Source organism: Stenella coeruleoalba, assembly GCF_951394435.1.
Source record: "Stenella coeruleoalba genome assembly, chromosome: 4".
Taxonomy (NCBI): Eukaryota; Metazoa; Chordata; class Mammalia; order Artiodactyla; family Delphinidae; genus Stenella; species Stenella coeruleoalba.
The window spans coordinates 27,664,362-27,680,975 of record NC_137149.1 but is presented as its reverse complement, the minus strand read 5'-3'; the positions used below and the strand labels follow the sequence as shown (position 1 = coordinate 27,680,975).

Here is a 16,614-nt window from a genome sequence, read left to right as displayed (position 1 = left end):
AAAGAGAAGGGCGGGACAATAGGCATTGTGACGAATCTGGGAAACAGAACAAAGTGCACATCAGAGAGGGAAAGTTTGGTTTGACAGGTGAAATTCCCACAGCCCGAAGACAGCACTGGGAATAAAGCAGATGCCAGCCATTGCAAATCTGTGGATAATATTATTACCGGTAAAATCATTCAGATGCTAAGATACATTTCTTTCTACTCGACATTAACATCTCTACATAGAAGCAAAGGTGAAGAGATCACAGGAACCAGTTGCATTCCCTCTGGGAGATTCACACGCACTGCACCGAGAGAGAGGAGGAGCGTCAGTCCGCTCTGCAAACTCTTTCGACATGCCACCTTCATCTCTTCCCAGCATCTTTTTAGCCTTAAGAAGTGCCCCCCAAACTCTACCATCCTCTTTGACAATAAGCTCCATCACACCAATAAATTAGAGAGCCCGTCTGAATGAAGGAAGCCCTTCTCCAAGGAAGGCAACAAACAACCCAGGAATCATAACGGCTACACCTGCTCTGAGTAGTGAGATCGTTTCTGGGGCATGGAAGCGGGGTCAGGAGAGGGGTGGGAGGAGGGCTTGAACGGGGACAGGAAAGGGTAGCCACTAAGGCCTGGCGTGGGTAGCAGAGATGGCGGCTCTAGATACAGTCCCTGACTATGGGCAGGTGAGGTGCGTAGCGGTGCTTGTCGGGAGGTGGCGACTGCCAATAGTCCATGTCTGAACCCGCCGGGCTGGCAGGAGATAAAGTGCAGCTGTAGGGCGAAGTGGAGTTGGAGGAGGCGGAGGAAGACGGCGCGGGGCTGTTCGTGCAGCTCCACGTCGAGGCAGGCGAAGGGCTATCTCCGCTGTTGCTCAGGGCGGCACTAGAGCCTCCGGGGCTCAGCAAGACGGCCTCGGAGAAGAGCGCCCCCGGCAGGCCGCCGCCGCCGCCGCCCCCGCAGTGGTCAGCCAGGCGCAGCGTCTCGGTGAGCGCCCATATGTAGTTATGGGCGAAACGCAGGGTCTCGATCTTGGTGAGCTTGGCGTCCTCGGGGAACGTGGGGAGCACCTCACGCAGCGCGTCCAGCGCCGCGTTGAGGTTGTGCATGCGGTTGCGCTCGCGGTTGTTGGCCTTCAATCTACGGGTCTTCTTGATGCGCTGCACCGTCTCGGCCGTCTTGGCGCCGCGAGAAACGGCCCGCGCCCTGGAGGGGCGCCGTTTGCACTCGTGCACCAGACCCAGCAGCCGCGCTGGCCGGCAGCCCTCGGCCCCTCCCGGCGAGCCAGCCCGCGCCCCGGCCCCGGCCCCGACCCCACGCTGCCGACGCGCCCCGCCCGACGCGCCCGGCTCCTCCTCTTCCTCCTCGTCGGCGCTGGAAGATAGCGGGGTCAGAGCCGCCGAGGCGGGGGAGGCCGAGCCGAGCAGCACCAGCACGTCCTCTTCCTCCTTCAACTCCAAGGTCTCAGATTTGACGAACATCCTGGAGAAGAGAGCAGAGAAGGCGAAAGAACCAAACGAGGCGTCAGTATAGAAGCAGAGGCATGTTCTTGGTGTCACCGGGATGTACTGCTGCGCGCACCCGAGAAGAACGCCCCGGAACGGCGCCAAGGAGGAAGGTAAATTGGGGAGGAAACCCCTCCAGTGCTCCCCAAGCTCAGGAGCGCCCCTGTTGTGACCCCGTCGCCAGCCGAGTCCCGAACTCTACCGGCCGCCCTGACGGCTGTGTTCCCGCCCCGGAAAGGGCTGCGGCCCCTGTGACAAAGATTCAGCGCGAGCGAAGGGCGTTCGGGCGTGGTGGGACGGAGTGCGGGAAACACCCTTCCAAGTTGGAAGCCGCCGCGCGGATACTTACTTGGTTCGCTCTCTAAATGTGCCTCGGCGTCGCTATTTGGCGTGTGCTGCGATTCTCCGAGCGGTCCGGAGCGCAGTGCTGCCCCTTCTGCTGCCTTGGAAGCAGCGAGACTGGCGCTACTGCGGCGCAGCTCCGCGGGGGACCTCTCCGTCGTGCGAGTTTGCCAAGAGCCCCGGCGGCCGCGGCGACCCGCCCGGGTCTCGTGTGTTGTGCTGCTGGTGCGTGTCTGTCTGTCAGTAAGTCCCCGGCCGTGCGGCTCCTGGCACGCGACTCCCAGGCACTCCAGTTAAAGCGAAGCTGCTTGTGGTTCAGTGGCTGCGTGTCTGGCACACGACTCTCCTTAAAACCCCTTATATACCACCAAGAAAACAATCAGATCTGCCCCCGGGGCCCCCATCTCCCCCCATCCGCGGCCGCCGCCGCCTCCTCCCCCTATGCCAGCCCCCCTTCTCCCCCGCTTTTCCCTCCCCGGCTTACTCTTTTCATTGCATTATCATCATTCATTTCTTTCTCTTTCTTCACCCACTTCCCCCCTCCCCTGGCCCTGCCATCCATCCTCCTCCTCCCATCGCCCCCGCCTCTCTTCTCCCCCTTTATCTAATCAGCATAAAATGGTTCTAAAGCTCCTGCTGGAGCTCGAGGCTGCGGTCGGAGTGCTGAAGCGGCGGCGGCTGCACCGGCTCAAGCTGCGGCTGTTGTCGCCGCCGCTGCCCATTGTGATTGGTGGCTCGCGCTCGGCTGGAGCGTGCCGCTAATTTATTAATGAATGGAGGTCGCGAGGCGCAGCTGGCCAATCAGGGCGCCCGGGACTCCGGGAGGCCTGCGAGCCACGCGCACCGGAGCCCGCTCCCTTTCAGCGGCTCATTAGGGGCCAGGGCTCCGGGGGCCGGCGGGGAGACCAAGGCGACCGCCCCCGCCCGGGTCCTTGCGGCTGCACCCCACCCCCGCCCCGACGCGCGCGCGCGCACCGCACCGGGCGTTGCCCGGCCTCCTAGCTCCCGGACGTCGGGATCCGAGGAATTAGTTAATGGGGGTCAGAATCCTGGGGAAAGCAGTTAGCCCTTTGGTGATGCCGGACGTCTCTTGGCAAAGCTTCTTAGGAGCTGTATCAAATCGTAAACTATTTAAAAACGCTTTCATTTGGTTAAAGGAGGAATGGGATATGGATGACGAGCTGTGGGCACTTGGTGGGCAAGCGTGTTTAGGTTCCAGAAGGACTGACGTGGGAGGATGAAGAGAGAGGAGATTGGAGGATTCATAGGGGCGTCTCCTGCCAGGGCAGATAGAGTAGGGGAGCAGCTGATAGGCTTTTAGGGGATGCGAGAATAAAAGCACTCACATCTGAGAACGAAAAGGGACCTCCTCATTTTACGTGTGACACACTGAGGCTCCGAGCACGGATATAGGTTTTTGGTTTGCTGGGGGTGGGGGGCGTTAGGGTTAACCCCAGTTTATGGCGGCGCGGGACAGCAAAGAGGCTTCCTGCGGGAGGTGGGGGGGGGGCAGGGGGAAGAGCGGCCGACTCGCAGCTCCCTCAAGCGAATGGGCAGCGTTGACATCTCCATGACCTCTGCTCCGCGCTGGGGGGCGTTGTAGGGACATGGGGCCCGTCCTCCCGATTCTCCCGGCTTTTCAATAGGAAAAAAAGAGCTGGAGGGCTACTGGACCTCGAAGGGAACTTGTTCTGAATTGCTCAATAGCCCTCCCTGCGTCGTCCTCCTCCTCGCGCTCACGCCCACCCTCTTGTCGAAGTGGCTGACTTCTTAGAACCAGAGCCCCCAGAAGTGTGTGCTGGGCTGAGTGTTAGACGGTGCATGAGTAGCGGGGATGGATCTGGACTCCAGTAGATTGGAGAGGAGTCCTTTTGCAGATTTAAGTTTCAGCAAGGCACAGTTGGAATGTTAGGATTTGAAAAGTGGCCGGAGAAAAAGGATATTGTCTGTGGTCTCGGTCTCATTCGAATTGTAGGAATTGGAAACAAGTTGTATTTCAGAGAAGGGGATGATGGAAGTGTTTTGGAGTGGTTTCAATTTGTTTAATGTTTTCTGCAGGGAGATCATGAGCCGGCCTGAAAGGCACAAAGTAAAGAAAATGAAAATTAGAATCCCATGAAAGAGACTGTTATCCGCTGCAGCTACCCAACCTCTAGACTTCCTTCTGTCCTGAATTTATTTGAAAACTGCCATGATTTTCACCTTGCTGGTTGATATTTGTGCTTTGCGTCTCCTCCACTTTAAAAACAAACTCCCTAAATTTAAAAGAATTATTTCCCCAGTTCCCTCCTCAATCCTTTTAGAACAGATTAATTTCATAAGGCAGAAATGCAGATATTAAAAAAGAAAGAAATGTTCAGTGTCTCCAGAATACAGCATTTGCCTCTCTCACACTTCTTTGGGTCTCTATCTCTGTATCATGAGCCTGCAGAATAAGAACTTCATAAAAGAGTTTGACCAAGCAAAAGATGTGTCAGTAGTGAAAGATAGCAGAAGTGCTTACCATGGTTGCATGCACACGTTAGCATTATTTTATAGGTGATGATCACTGATACCAAACAAGTAAATACTCTTTACAGTCCCCCTAAAAGAAAACCCTCTAATGTCTTGGCTAGCCTAGGTAAAAAATTGAAGGGACACATGGGAGTGGATGCAGGATTTTTGTGTTAATTTTAAAAGAAACAGAGGATGAGAAAGCTAGGTTCTGAGGAGATGATCAGACTGCTAAAAACAAATACTGGAATGATGGGAGATATTATGGAGTGTCAGTCTTTAGATATCTACATCTCATGGAAGGAGTTGCCCGCAAAGAAAGACAAACCAATAGGTTAATGTAATAGAAACAAAAGAAAGTTTACTTTAGCATCATAGAAACATGCTTCTTTGCACAGGTCTTAAATTTTTGGTTAAGCTAGGAAGTACTGCGTTGATTTTATGATAAAATATATTGGGGGGAAGAATAGAATCAGAATCCAGTTAAGTGGAGGACTACAGGAAGACCTGATTAGCTTTTATAACTCCAAACAAACACTGAGATCAAGCTGGTTCTAATGGTTAGGGCTAGTGAAAAACACAATGGATTTCTTTTTCTTTTCTTAATTAATTAATTTATTTGGCTGCATCGGGTCTTAGCTGTAGCACCCGGGCTCTTCGTTGTGGTGCGAGGGCTTCTCTCGAGTTGGTGGTGCGCAGGCTCCAGAGCGCTCGGGCTTGGTTGCCCCCGCGGCATGTGGGATCCTAGTTCCCCGACCAGGAATTGAACCTGTGTCCTCCTCATTGGAAGGCGGATTCTTAACCACTGGACCACCAGGGCAGCCCCACAGTGGATTTCTTTAGTTGATTTTTAACAGTATTTGGGTATCTGATCCCCCAGTTTTTATGTTCTCTCAAGACTTTATGTTTTTATGATGCACTGAAACGGTGAATGCTTTTCTTTGTCAAAATCCAAACTTTCTCTACTGTCTATGAGAAGTTAATAGTGCATATTTAAGTGTATCCTGTGCAGATATGTAGTAACAGTAAAGTATTATTATGATGAATTGCACATTGCTGATTCTGGAAATTTCCAGGAAAGGAAATTATTTTGAAAAAGAAAAAGTATGCCAAGAAACTAATATATTGTGTACATATTCACATGACATAAATCAGTCTCTAATCTATGTAACTGGAAATATATCAGGGAGTTTATATAACTTTATTTTTAAAATAAGGGCTTCTTTGGATATATGCAGTGGTGTGTGTTAGATCACTGTGCAAAAGTACAGGCGTTTAAAAAAAAAGTCACCCTCTATATTATCATGGAATTTTAAGAATTTTGGTTGTGTGTTTCCATTGTAACCTTCAAGAGAAACATCACTCTTGATAATATTTCTGGAAATATTTCCCACCATGAAGAGTATTGTTTTTCAAAAGAACGCCAAGAACAACTAACTTGCTAGTGCAATCCAGAAATCAGCCGTTCACACTCAGTTGCAAAATTTTATATGTTCAACATTTTGCTCGGTTTTGCTGAAAGAAAGCAATTTCGATTTGTACTCAGATTTGCAAAGACGTGACCGACGCCAAATATCCTTAGCTGGACTCTTCTTACACTCTTTTAACTTAAATAAATTCAAGAGGCACTTGTGTGGTCTAAAAGATTGTCCAGATGAAACGAGGCTGAAATGTTATGCGAAGGGGGAGGGGAGCGCGTGAATAGTGTCAGGGAGTTTGGTGACCGAGAACTGCTCCTGTCCATTGCGTGAACTGTCCTAAAGGGTCAAGCTGTTCATCTTCAGCCCCGCTTTCAGTGTGCAGTCCTACTTTAAGGGAACAAAAGCTCAAAGCAGGCAGTTATCAAGAAATGGGAGCCCAATGATTTAAACTCATCCCCAAGCCTTAAAAAGAAAGGGGGACCGAGTGTGTGTAGGGAGAGAAAAGTGACGTAAGGGGAGGGGGAAGGGGGTGGAGACCTTTAGAAAGTCTTTGTTGTTTTTAAGAAGTTTGAACTTTGAGACGACCCAAAAGCCCCAAAGTTTAGGGTAGGTGTTGCTGTGGAGCCACAGGCTACATCCCCTCCACACTTCGACCTCACAAGTGGCCAGAGAGGACAAATGATCCCCACGCCCATACTCTTGCTGTTGCAGGTGAATGGGGCGAGGGCGGCGGCAGAGAAGGGCTCCTTTGCCAGAGCGTTGCAGGAGCAAAAGTTTGCCCGCCCATCAAGCCTGTCCCCCAATTCACAGTAAACCGCCCTGCCTGCAGGGGAAGGGAGGGTCTCTGCTCTGCCAAAAGGACCGGATGATGTATCTGCCAAGGGTGGCTTTGTAGCCTAAATCCTAGTCTGCCTGGTGAGCTCTCAGAAAGGCGGAAAGAGGGAGAGAAAAAGTTAGCCGGTCCTGAAGAGCTTTAGTTCTTCGCCGCAGGCTAGAAGCACAGTTTCCAGCGCCGAGGAGGCCCGAGTGGGAAAGATCAGCTCCCCCCGCTACCCCAGCAGAGGACTCCTCACCCTGTCAGAGTGCATTACCGATGATGGTGAGTGCTTGGGAGCCGGAGTGAGCCCGGAATTTTTGTCAGTCCCCTTCTGGGGAGCCAAGGAAGCCAAGAGCAATAACAGTGTAAACTCACGCCCCACCTTCTTACTGGACCCCTGTGCGGATTTCTCAGTCTCATCCTCGATTTTCCCTCGGATCCTGTCGGGGAGGATTTGTCAAATCTAGTCCTGCAGAGGTCCGAGCTAGGATGCTGCGCTGTCATTTCAGCGCGCCAGCCCCTCCCCCTTCCGTGTTTGGAGAGAGGCGGGAGAATCTACAAGAGGAGAAGAGAGGCAGAGAAGATCGTAACCCCTCCCCCGGGACCCGCATTCCGAGGCCTTTGCCCTGAACCCGCATAACGTGCTTTGGTGCCTCAAGTCAAACATTCAGGAAATCCAGCTTGACGCACAGGTCGTCTTGATGGCGGCAAAATCCGCCCGGCAGGTGCCGAAAGGCTCCCTTCCTTCTGCATCGACGCTACCCTCTCCCCACCCGCTCCGGAAAGGCAGCGCCCGGCAGGCCTCTCTTCGTTCCTTACGCGACCCGCTGCCCAAGCACCCCTCTTCTTTCCCACGAAGGAAAGAAATCACTGTAGGAGATGTTGCCAATCTCCGCCAGCTTTCTGATTGTTTTCCTCAGGTAAGGGGAAAAGAACAGCCGGCGCGTGAATGGGGGGGCTGGGGGCCCACTAGGGAGAGAAGCCCCCCACCCCTCTGTGCCTGCAAAAAGGGACATTGGCCATCCAGGGGAAAGTGCAAGAAAGAGAGCACTAATCGCTGAACCAGGAGACAAACACGATTACCAGCTCCGAGCCTTGAGTCAGAAAGTCTCATAGACTTTAAGATGTTAATCCCCAGCATAATCCTTCCTTTGGCGTGTAGGAATAGTGCAGCCACAAGAGTTGTTTTGTTATTTATATTGGCGTTTAATAAAACTCAGCCAGTGGTGAATGGGCTGCCCACTCTCCAATGGTAATTAATTCCCTATTTCAGTGACCCAATTGTCCTGGGACAGAGCGGTGGGCCCGTCCCGGTGCCCCGGTCCCTTTTTGTGCGGATACACGGCCCTCGTGCTTCAACAGCTATGGAAACTCATTCTTTTGATGTCATTCAAGGAGTTTTCCTTGGGCATCTTCTAAACTTCAAGGACCCTTTTCTTTCTCCGTTTCTTGAAAAGCAGTGCGAGCTTGACCACCTCTGTAGAATTTAATGATTTGGTGAAAGAACTCTTTGGGGTTTGTGTAAGGAGTTAGAAAGAGAGAATGGAAATTTGGCAGCCTGCTCCCTTGCACGGACAGTCCCGAACCTGGAAAACACAAAACTTATTCAAAGCAATGGATAAAGATCTGAAAGCCGATTTTCCCTCTCCTCTCCCCACTAAGGAAAAACATAACCTCCCAGAATTCTTTTCTGGAAATTGTTGTTTGTTGATGATATAGATTAAAAGGGTGAGGTGGGGTAAATAAGTTCGAATCTTTAGCAGAGAAAGTTCTTAAATCTGTTCCTTGGGGAAATAAGGTATCATCCTTCTACGTTAGCGCGTTCATTCAATCATCTCTCCCTTTTACCTTCAAAATGTACTTAATGAGCACCCAGTGTGTGCCAAGCACTGTACCAACCCCTGGGAACAATGCCATGCACAAGACAGACACCATTCCCACCCCCATAGAGCTTACATTCAAGTAAGTAGACAGAAAAATGAGAAAGTTACATGCCAGAAAACCGTGTGTCAGGAGAGGGCGAGGCTACCTTTTCTCTTCACGGATCCAAAAGGATACTTTAGGACACAAACCATTCGGGGTCAACCCGCGTAGCTGATTTATTCATTTTATCATTCCCCCCGAATATTTCTGCAAGCGCCTGCTGTGTGCCGGGCGCCGTGCGAGGCGCGGAGTAGGCACCGCGAGCGAACCGGGCAGCTGCGGCCTGCTGGTCGTTGGTCCCAACCGCGCGACAACGCAGTCGCCGGTGTTACACTCCGCGGAGCCGCCGGGGCTCCAGGCCGGGAGGGGGCGGCCGCGGCGCGTCCAGCAGTTCTCCCTGCACAAGTAGCTCTTCTATGTCTTTATACGCACTTCCAAAAAAACTTCGCAAGTCACAGAAACAATTCAGAATTCAACTAAGAAAATACAGAGTGAACCATATGGCCTGGGTGGCTCGAGTCGGCTGCATTTTACTCCAGACAAAGAAGGGATTGAGAGTTGAAGGAAAGGAGAAAAAAACCAACTTTCCGGCTGATGAAGCTGTTGTCTGGAGGCAATGATCCCAAATCTGAAGGCTTTATTCCGGCTCCGACGGAGACGTGATATGTCATATGATTAGCATCTTTCATATTTACAAGAGTGGTATGGGCTGCCAGTCTTGAGAGAAAGGCGAGAGAAAGAAGGGGGCATATGCTGAAATGGATTTAGCATTTGAAAGAGAGAAAGGAGATCGGATAAATACACTTAAACGAGGATTTCGTTTTACTCCTGTTGAGTTCTAATGGATTGTTGATTGAGATTGTAGGGGCCTGGAACCGAGGTGTCAGCAGTAATTTAAAGAAGGCATTCAGCCTTCCAGCGCCTCTTTTCTCCATTTCCCCCTCTCACCCCTCCCACCCTCCCTCATTTACGCCTTCAAGCAGTACGGGGGCGGAGAAGGCTTTTAAAATAAAACACAAAACAAGGTCTTACGCTCGGGCGATAGCCGAGGGAGCCGGAGCGCGGATGGGTTTGGAGCAGGCGCCGGCACAGCCCGCCGCGGCCCGGGATCACGCGCCCTTCCTGCCGCACCTGAGCATTTTTCAGGTCTCGCCTAAGGTCCGGGGCCGCTGGGCGCGCGGCGAGGTCCTGGCGCCCTCTGGCGGGGTCCGCGGACAAGCCCCCTGCCCGGCCCGCCAGCCGCAGACACCGCGTTGGGCTGGGCGTCGCTTCGCAGTCCCTCCCAGGACCGGCTCTGGGGCCTTCCCCTGCGGCTCCGGTTTCGAACGCAGGTACGCGGCCACCTGTAACCTTCAGGCTCAAAAGCGTCAGTGGTGTGCGCCTCGGAGCCGAAATAAACTGACCTATAAGACACCTCCTCCAGTGGTTCTGATGGCTGCCAAGTTTGAGAACGAGCGGGCCTCGGTCCCAAGACTTTTGTTTTGAGGAGTTAGCTATTCAGCCTCTAGAAGCGACGCCAAGACTCAATCGTTTTGGGGAAAGACTTAGACTCCAGACTGTTAAAAGGACCTCATATGCACTTAGCGGGTATATACTGTGTCAGTAGAGATCTGTGATTCTCCTCACACCCAGAGCCACTTCCAGATTCATTCTCCAGAGTGCTTGTCGCTCCCCTGGTATTTTTTATTCTCTTCCGAATTGGTGCTTAATGCTCATTTTAGCTAGATGTCATGTGTGTAAAATGTTGGGGGAGGAGTCTAAGAGGCTCAAAGTGCCAGTCGCCTTGGGCCTCATTCCCTGGATCCAGACGCCCGAATTCCTATTTCCGCTCTGCTTCATCTCTTTCTTGCTTAAATTTGCTTGTCCTCAACTTTGTCAGGGAAATTGTGCTTTCCCAAGTGTCAAAGGCAACTTAAGGACGTGTTATTTTAGCACTTTACCTGTGAATCTTTTAAGCTGCCCACATTTACCAACAGTAGAGACTAACTAATAATAAATATAATACTGCCACAGTAACAAAATGTCGTGCAGACTTTAAAATCATATTTTTGATGGATATTTAATTTTTTTCAAATTTGATATAATGCTTAGTATGACACCAATATGTAGATGATTTATATCTCTGAATGATTGGAGGGAAATAGAAACACAGACATCCAGGAGAGAAAAATATTCACAGTACTTATCTTTTTGTTATTGGTAATTTAAATTTTCTTTTTTGTGTTTTCCAAGTAAATTTTGGAACATTTATAGTCAGAAATTGTTATGTAAAAAAAAAAATGGCCTTCTGGAAATGCCTTTGTCTTTTTTAGTCTTCATTAAAGATTGGGAGTAAATTTCAGATCAGAGATGTCTGAAGTGGGGTGAGTTATATCATAAACCTTGCTCACAGTTAAAATTAAGGCCCCAGGAGCTGGACCATTTGTGTTGACATGGGATACTATAACTTAAAAACGAACATTTAATTATAATGGAAACGTTGTAAAGAAGAGAAACATTCAGTGCTAATTTTTAAATTTAATTTTTGTCAAATCACAATTCCTGGGATTGGACAGAGAAAGAAAAGCTCCTCAGTGCTATTATTTTCTCTTTTCTGGGTAAATCACATCTAATTTTCCCGGAGGTGTGAGATCACATCCCAGGAACTGGATGGATTTTTTTTAAAATTATTTATTTATTTTATTTTTGTCTGCCTTGGGTCTTCGTTGCTGCGCACTGGCTTTTCTCTAGTTGTGATGAGCCGGGGCTACTCTTCATTGCGGTGCATGGGCTTCTCACTGCGGTGGCTTCTCTTGTTGCGGAGCACGGGCTCTAGGCGCGCGGGCTTCAGTAGTTGTGGCGCACAGGCTCAGTAGTTGTGGCACACGGGCTTAGTTGCTCCGCAGCATGTGGGATCTTCCCGGACCAGGGCTCGAACCTGTGTCCCCTGCATTGGCAGGCAGATTCTTAATTACTGCACCACCAGGGAAGCCCGACTTCATGGATTTTTAAAGAAAGATTTTTTTACCAATGTCTTAAGGTCATATATTTCCTTATTTAATAATATTTGGTGACAGGAAATTATTTATGTCTAACCTTTCTTAAACGCGTTTCTTGACCACTCCTCAGTGGTGATTACAAACTTTCCTCCTCTGTCATTCTGTGCTTGAAAATATAGCATCTGATGCTTCTATTTTAAAAATAATCAGGATCCAGAAAATATTTAGTTCTGAGTTTTGCTTTCCTATGCTTTTGGCTTTCTCTGTTGACAGAAGCCAACTTTACACTGAAGGAGGCTGCTGTGGGTTTCTGTTTAACTCTGCCTGTTTATAGCACCAATCACCACACTGAAACTATGTTGTATTATTGTCAGTGCATGAGGCAGCAGGACTCAGAATAAGAGAAAGGAAAGGATTTACAAGAGGATAATGGCATGCTTCTAAGCAAATTCTTTTTTCTCCAGGGTTTTTATTTTTGAGGATTTGAGAGTTCATTTTCTCTTGAAGGAAAAGAAAGAATACTCTCACAGTACAATATTGTACAGAAAAATCAATATATTTTCAGGGTAAACGTTTACGAAGAAATTCTGAAAACATAAAACAGGCTAGAATTAAAAACTAAAACTTCATGTCAATATTAACTCAAATTTGAACTCCTGTTAATGCCTTAAATAGAACATAGCTTTTCCCTTCCTTTTTAAAAACTTCCCAGCTGTGGAGAATCTAATGTGCCACTAAAAATGAGAGGAAAGTACAGTTTTATTATTTTCATGAATCTAGTGACCTCTACTCTTATACTACAAATTATTTGAGTTACACTGGATTTGAGACCAACACTGTTTCTCAGAAAATGAGTCATTGGAGGTTTAAGGACTTTTTTGGGGCTTTGTGCGTTGTTCCTTAGGGTAAATTGCTGGCCACTCCCAAAGAATCACATGGTATTTTGGGTTTTTTCTCTGAATCTTCCTTTGGTCCTCAGTCTCATGAAATTGGCATCAACAATGCTTACTTTTCCCCAGAGCTGGTGCTTGGAAACAATTCCTTTATTCAGAATAAGCTAATTATGAAGTAGCGTCTTATTAAAATAGTAGCCCTTTCCTTTCTTCTTATCCCAAAAACTCAAAGTGTTTTTCTTTTCCGCACAAAATAGGGGTGAAATAAAATATACCACACAGAATTTTAAAATAATAGATAAAAACATATGCATACAGTCCAATAAGAAGTCAGTAATACATTCCTTTGTTCCCAGCATTTGGCCGAGAAAGAACACCTTGATGGTGATTTCAAGTCATAATTTGTGGGCAACTGGAAATTCTAACTCAATACTTAAGAAGAAATAAATCTGTATCTATAGAACACAGAGTGAATTTAATCATTGTAGGGGAGCTAAGTCAGAATTTAGGTCAACAAGACATTCATAGGAATGAGGACCATCACTTTTTTCACTTCCTCCTCTTAATTAATTAATATTGATTGGATGGTACATAGTTCATGGCTGTGCTAAGGCTGGGCAGATCAATATCAGCGCTCTTGACAAAACTGTCTTTTTTTTTGGCCGCACTGCCCGGCTTGCAGGATCTTAGTTCCCTGGCAGTTAAAGCACTAAGTCTTAACCACTGGACCACCCAGGGAATTCCCAAAACTGTCTTTTACAGGAATGATTTCTTTTGCAGTTTTTCCTTCATTTAGTCTTTCTCTGTATTTTTAGGTTGCAGTGAGTGGCCAAGGAGGCAGCATTTTCTGGAGTGCTTTTTCATAGGCTTATCTGTGGCTGATACCTGATGAAAACTGAGGAAATAGGAACTACCTCTTGTGGAGGGGAAGCAGACCTACAGTGGGCCAGGCCCTGTACCAGGTAGGAATTTTCAATATATTATTTTGCTTAGTCTTCACACAAATCCCAAGGAGAGCATTGTGGCCATTACCATCTTCACAAATGAGGAAACTATTGCCCAAGGTCACGTGTTGGCTAAAGGTCAGGATCCCGATCGCTGTCTAGACCTGTCACACTGTTTACAAAGACCTGACAATTCCAGGTCTGTGCACCTTCTTTGAGTAATATGTTGATACTTCTGTAAAGGAAAAGATTCTCTGTGTTCCCCTCAGTGTAGACCACGGCTATTGTTATGATGTTATTTAAAGATCTATAAACATAAATCTTGGTGTACATTTCTTATGTTTATATCTCTTATGAAACCATGGAAACCAACAAATTTACTAATTAAATATAAGCACAACTATAAAAGCAATTCCATCCAAATCAATATTAGTTTGATGTGATAGATTTTATATTTTTTTTCCCCTAAGGACCTCACAACACAAATTTTATACAGCCTGCCACTGTGAAGTTTCAAGTCTGGGTGCCTTTTGTATCACATTAGTATTATACGATGATGCCCACCACTTTTCTCTTTTAGATGTATTGAGAAATCTTAGGACAGTGTTATTTGGCTGTCATTAAGTGTCTACAAATAATGTATACACAGAGGGTTTTTTAGGGAAGGGGAAATACTCGTATGATTTTTTTTTCTTTTACTATATATATATATTTTTTTATTTTTGGCTGTGTTGGGTCATCGTTGCTGCGCACGGACTTTCTCTAGTTGCGGCGAGCAGGGGCTACTCTTCGTTGTGGTGTGCGGGCTTCTCATTGTGGTGGCTTCCCTTGTTGCGAAGCACGGGCTCTAGGCATGCAGACTTCAGCAGTTGCGGCACACAGGCTCAGTAGTTGTGGCTCGCGAGCTTTAGAGTGCAGGCTCAGTAGTTGTGGCTCACGGGCTTAGTTTCTCCGCAGCACGTAGGATCTTCCCGGACCAGGGCTCGAACTCGTGTCCCCTGCATTGGCAGGCAGATTCTTAACCACTGCGCCACCAGGGAAGTCCCTCTGTGTAATATTATAATGATGGCTATATGTCATTATACATTTGCCCAAACCCATCGAATTAGAATGTACAACACCAAGAGTGAACCCTAAGGTAAACTTTAGACTTTGGGTGATTATGATGTGTCAATGTAGGTTCATCCTTGGTAAAAAAAAAAAAAATGTACCATTCTGATGAGTGATGTTGATAGTGGGGAGGCTGTGCGTGTGTGGGAGCAGAAGGTATATGGGAAATCTCTGGACCTCCTTCTCAATTTTGCTGTAAACCTAAGTGCTCTAAAAAAATAAAGTCCTTTCAAAAAAAAAAAAGATAAATTCAAAGGAATCTCCCAGAGTATAGAAAAAAAAAGTCAAAGATTAAACAACAGTAAGGAAAAGATATTGATATTTATCAGTCCAGGAGTCCATCATCTGACCAGTAGGAGTTTCAGAGAGGATAGAGAAAATAGAGAAGATGAAAGTATCTGAGAGGTGAAGAACTGGTGAATAGATTTAAAACAACGACAACAAAATTCATACAAGAGAATATGACTCAGCATTAGAAGGAATGAACTGCTGAGACATGTAATTACATGGATATACCTGAAAACATGCTGAGTAAAAGGACTTGAAAGAGTAGATACTGTATGGTTTGAATTACATGAAGTTTTAAGTCAGGTCAAACTGATCTGTGGTGACAGAGTGGATTAGTGGTTACCTTGGGTGGAGGGATGGATTGAATTAGTGGGATTTTTGCATGTTTGAAAAATCGTTCTGGTGGGAAGAGTGACTGGAGGCAGTGAGTTGAAGAGCTTATTAGGGACGTATAACTTCTGGGCCTGTGGGACCTGTGAGATCAGTTATCATAAATGTGCTGTGGCACTAATCTGCACATTAGTATACTTTTCCCTAGAGCACCAGCAGCCCAGGTGTAAGAAAATGGAAAAGGATGTTTAGACTAATCCGTGGAAAAACGTGTAGCAGAGAGGCAATGCACCAAGGCAGCTGAGAATGGTTCAAAATAATGGTGACAGGAGGAGATAAAAGGCAGCTGATAGAATAGCAAGGAGTCAGGAGATGCGAGATCATGATGGGGCTGGAAAGTATGTGTAGGGGAAGTGAGGGGGAGAGGCTGTGGTCAGTGGCGTGCTGGAGTAATCTAGGGGCTGACAAATCCCAGGTAATTCTTTAAAAGTCTAGACAACATGGAATGAACTCTAAGATGCGCTGTTTAGTGAAAAAGACCAGATACAGGAAGATGTGTATAGTAGGCTACCAGGTAAAAGGGGAGACCATTTATATGTATGTACTTGCATGTTAGTAAACTATTTCTGGAAGGAAATATAAGAACCTTATAATATCAGTTGACTCTGGGGAGGAGAGCTAGGTAGCTCGGGGACACAGGAGGGAAGGAGGCTTTTCGCTCTCTTCCCTTCTTCTCCTCTTGAATATTGACCCATGTGTGTGTTATTACGTATTAAAAATATATAAATAAAATGTTAAAAACAAGGAAAAAGAAAATAGATGTGATATAATGAATAAAAACAGAACGCAAAGTGAGGTATTCATGCTTCACATATAAAGGTATGCTTCAAATATATATATGCTTAGGCACATATGTGAACCAGTACTAGATGGTAGGAGAAACAAGCCCTATTTGATTTGTTTATTTATTTATTTATTAGCCACGTGGCATGTGTGATCTTAGTTCCCTGACGGGGATCGAACCTGTGCCCCCTGCAGTGGAAGCACAGGGTCTTAACCACTGGACCACCAGGGAAGTCCCTGATTTGTTTTAGAATATAGATGAGGGCCTCCCTGGTGGCCCAGTTGTTGAGAGTCCGCCTGCCGATGCAGGGGACACGGGTTCGTGCCCCGGTCTGGGAAGATCCCACATGCCGTGGAGCGGCTGGGCCCGTGAGCCATGGCCGCTGAGCCTGCGCGTCCAGAGCCTGTGCCCCGCAACGGGAGAGGCCACAACAGTGAGAGGCCCGCGTACCGCAAAAAAAAAAAAAAAAAAAAAAAAAAGAATATAGACGAAAATGCTTAAAAAGAAGGCAATCAAAAAAGAAAAAAAAAGCAGATCACTGGACATTCTAGATTATATTATCTAATGGCTAAACACTTAGCACCTACTATGCTGGTGCTGATCCCAAATTATTAATGCAAAATATGATTCTGAAGAGCCATTGGCACTGAAGTTATTCATGTGGCTTCTTCACAATATATTGTCTATTTTGTTCTTGGTCCTTTATATTCAGTCAGCTTGCTTAGAGTATGCCAGCACATAA

At 47.3% G+C, this 16,614-nt stretch overlaps 1 protein-coding gene across 1 annotated transcript; it reads right to left on the bottom strand.

Moving 5' to 3' along the window:
- Nucleotides 1-643: 643 nt before the first annotated feature.
- On the bottom strand, nt 644-1,465 carry NEUROG2 (neurogenin 2; the record flags this gene model as incomplete). Its single annotated transcript, XM_079920372.1, has 1 exon — nt 644-1,465. The coding sequence occupies one exon, from the start codon at nt 1,463-1,465 to the stop codon at nt 644-646; it is 822 nt and encodes a 273-aa protein (XP_079776498.1).
- Between the last annotated feature and the right edge of the window lie 15,149 nt (nt 1,466-16,614).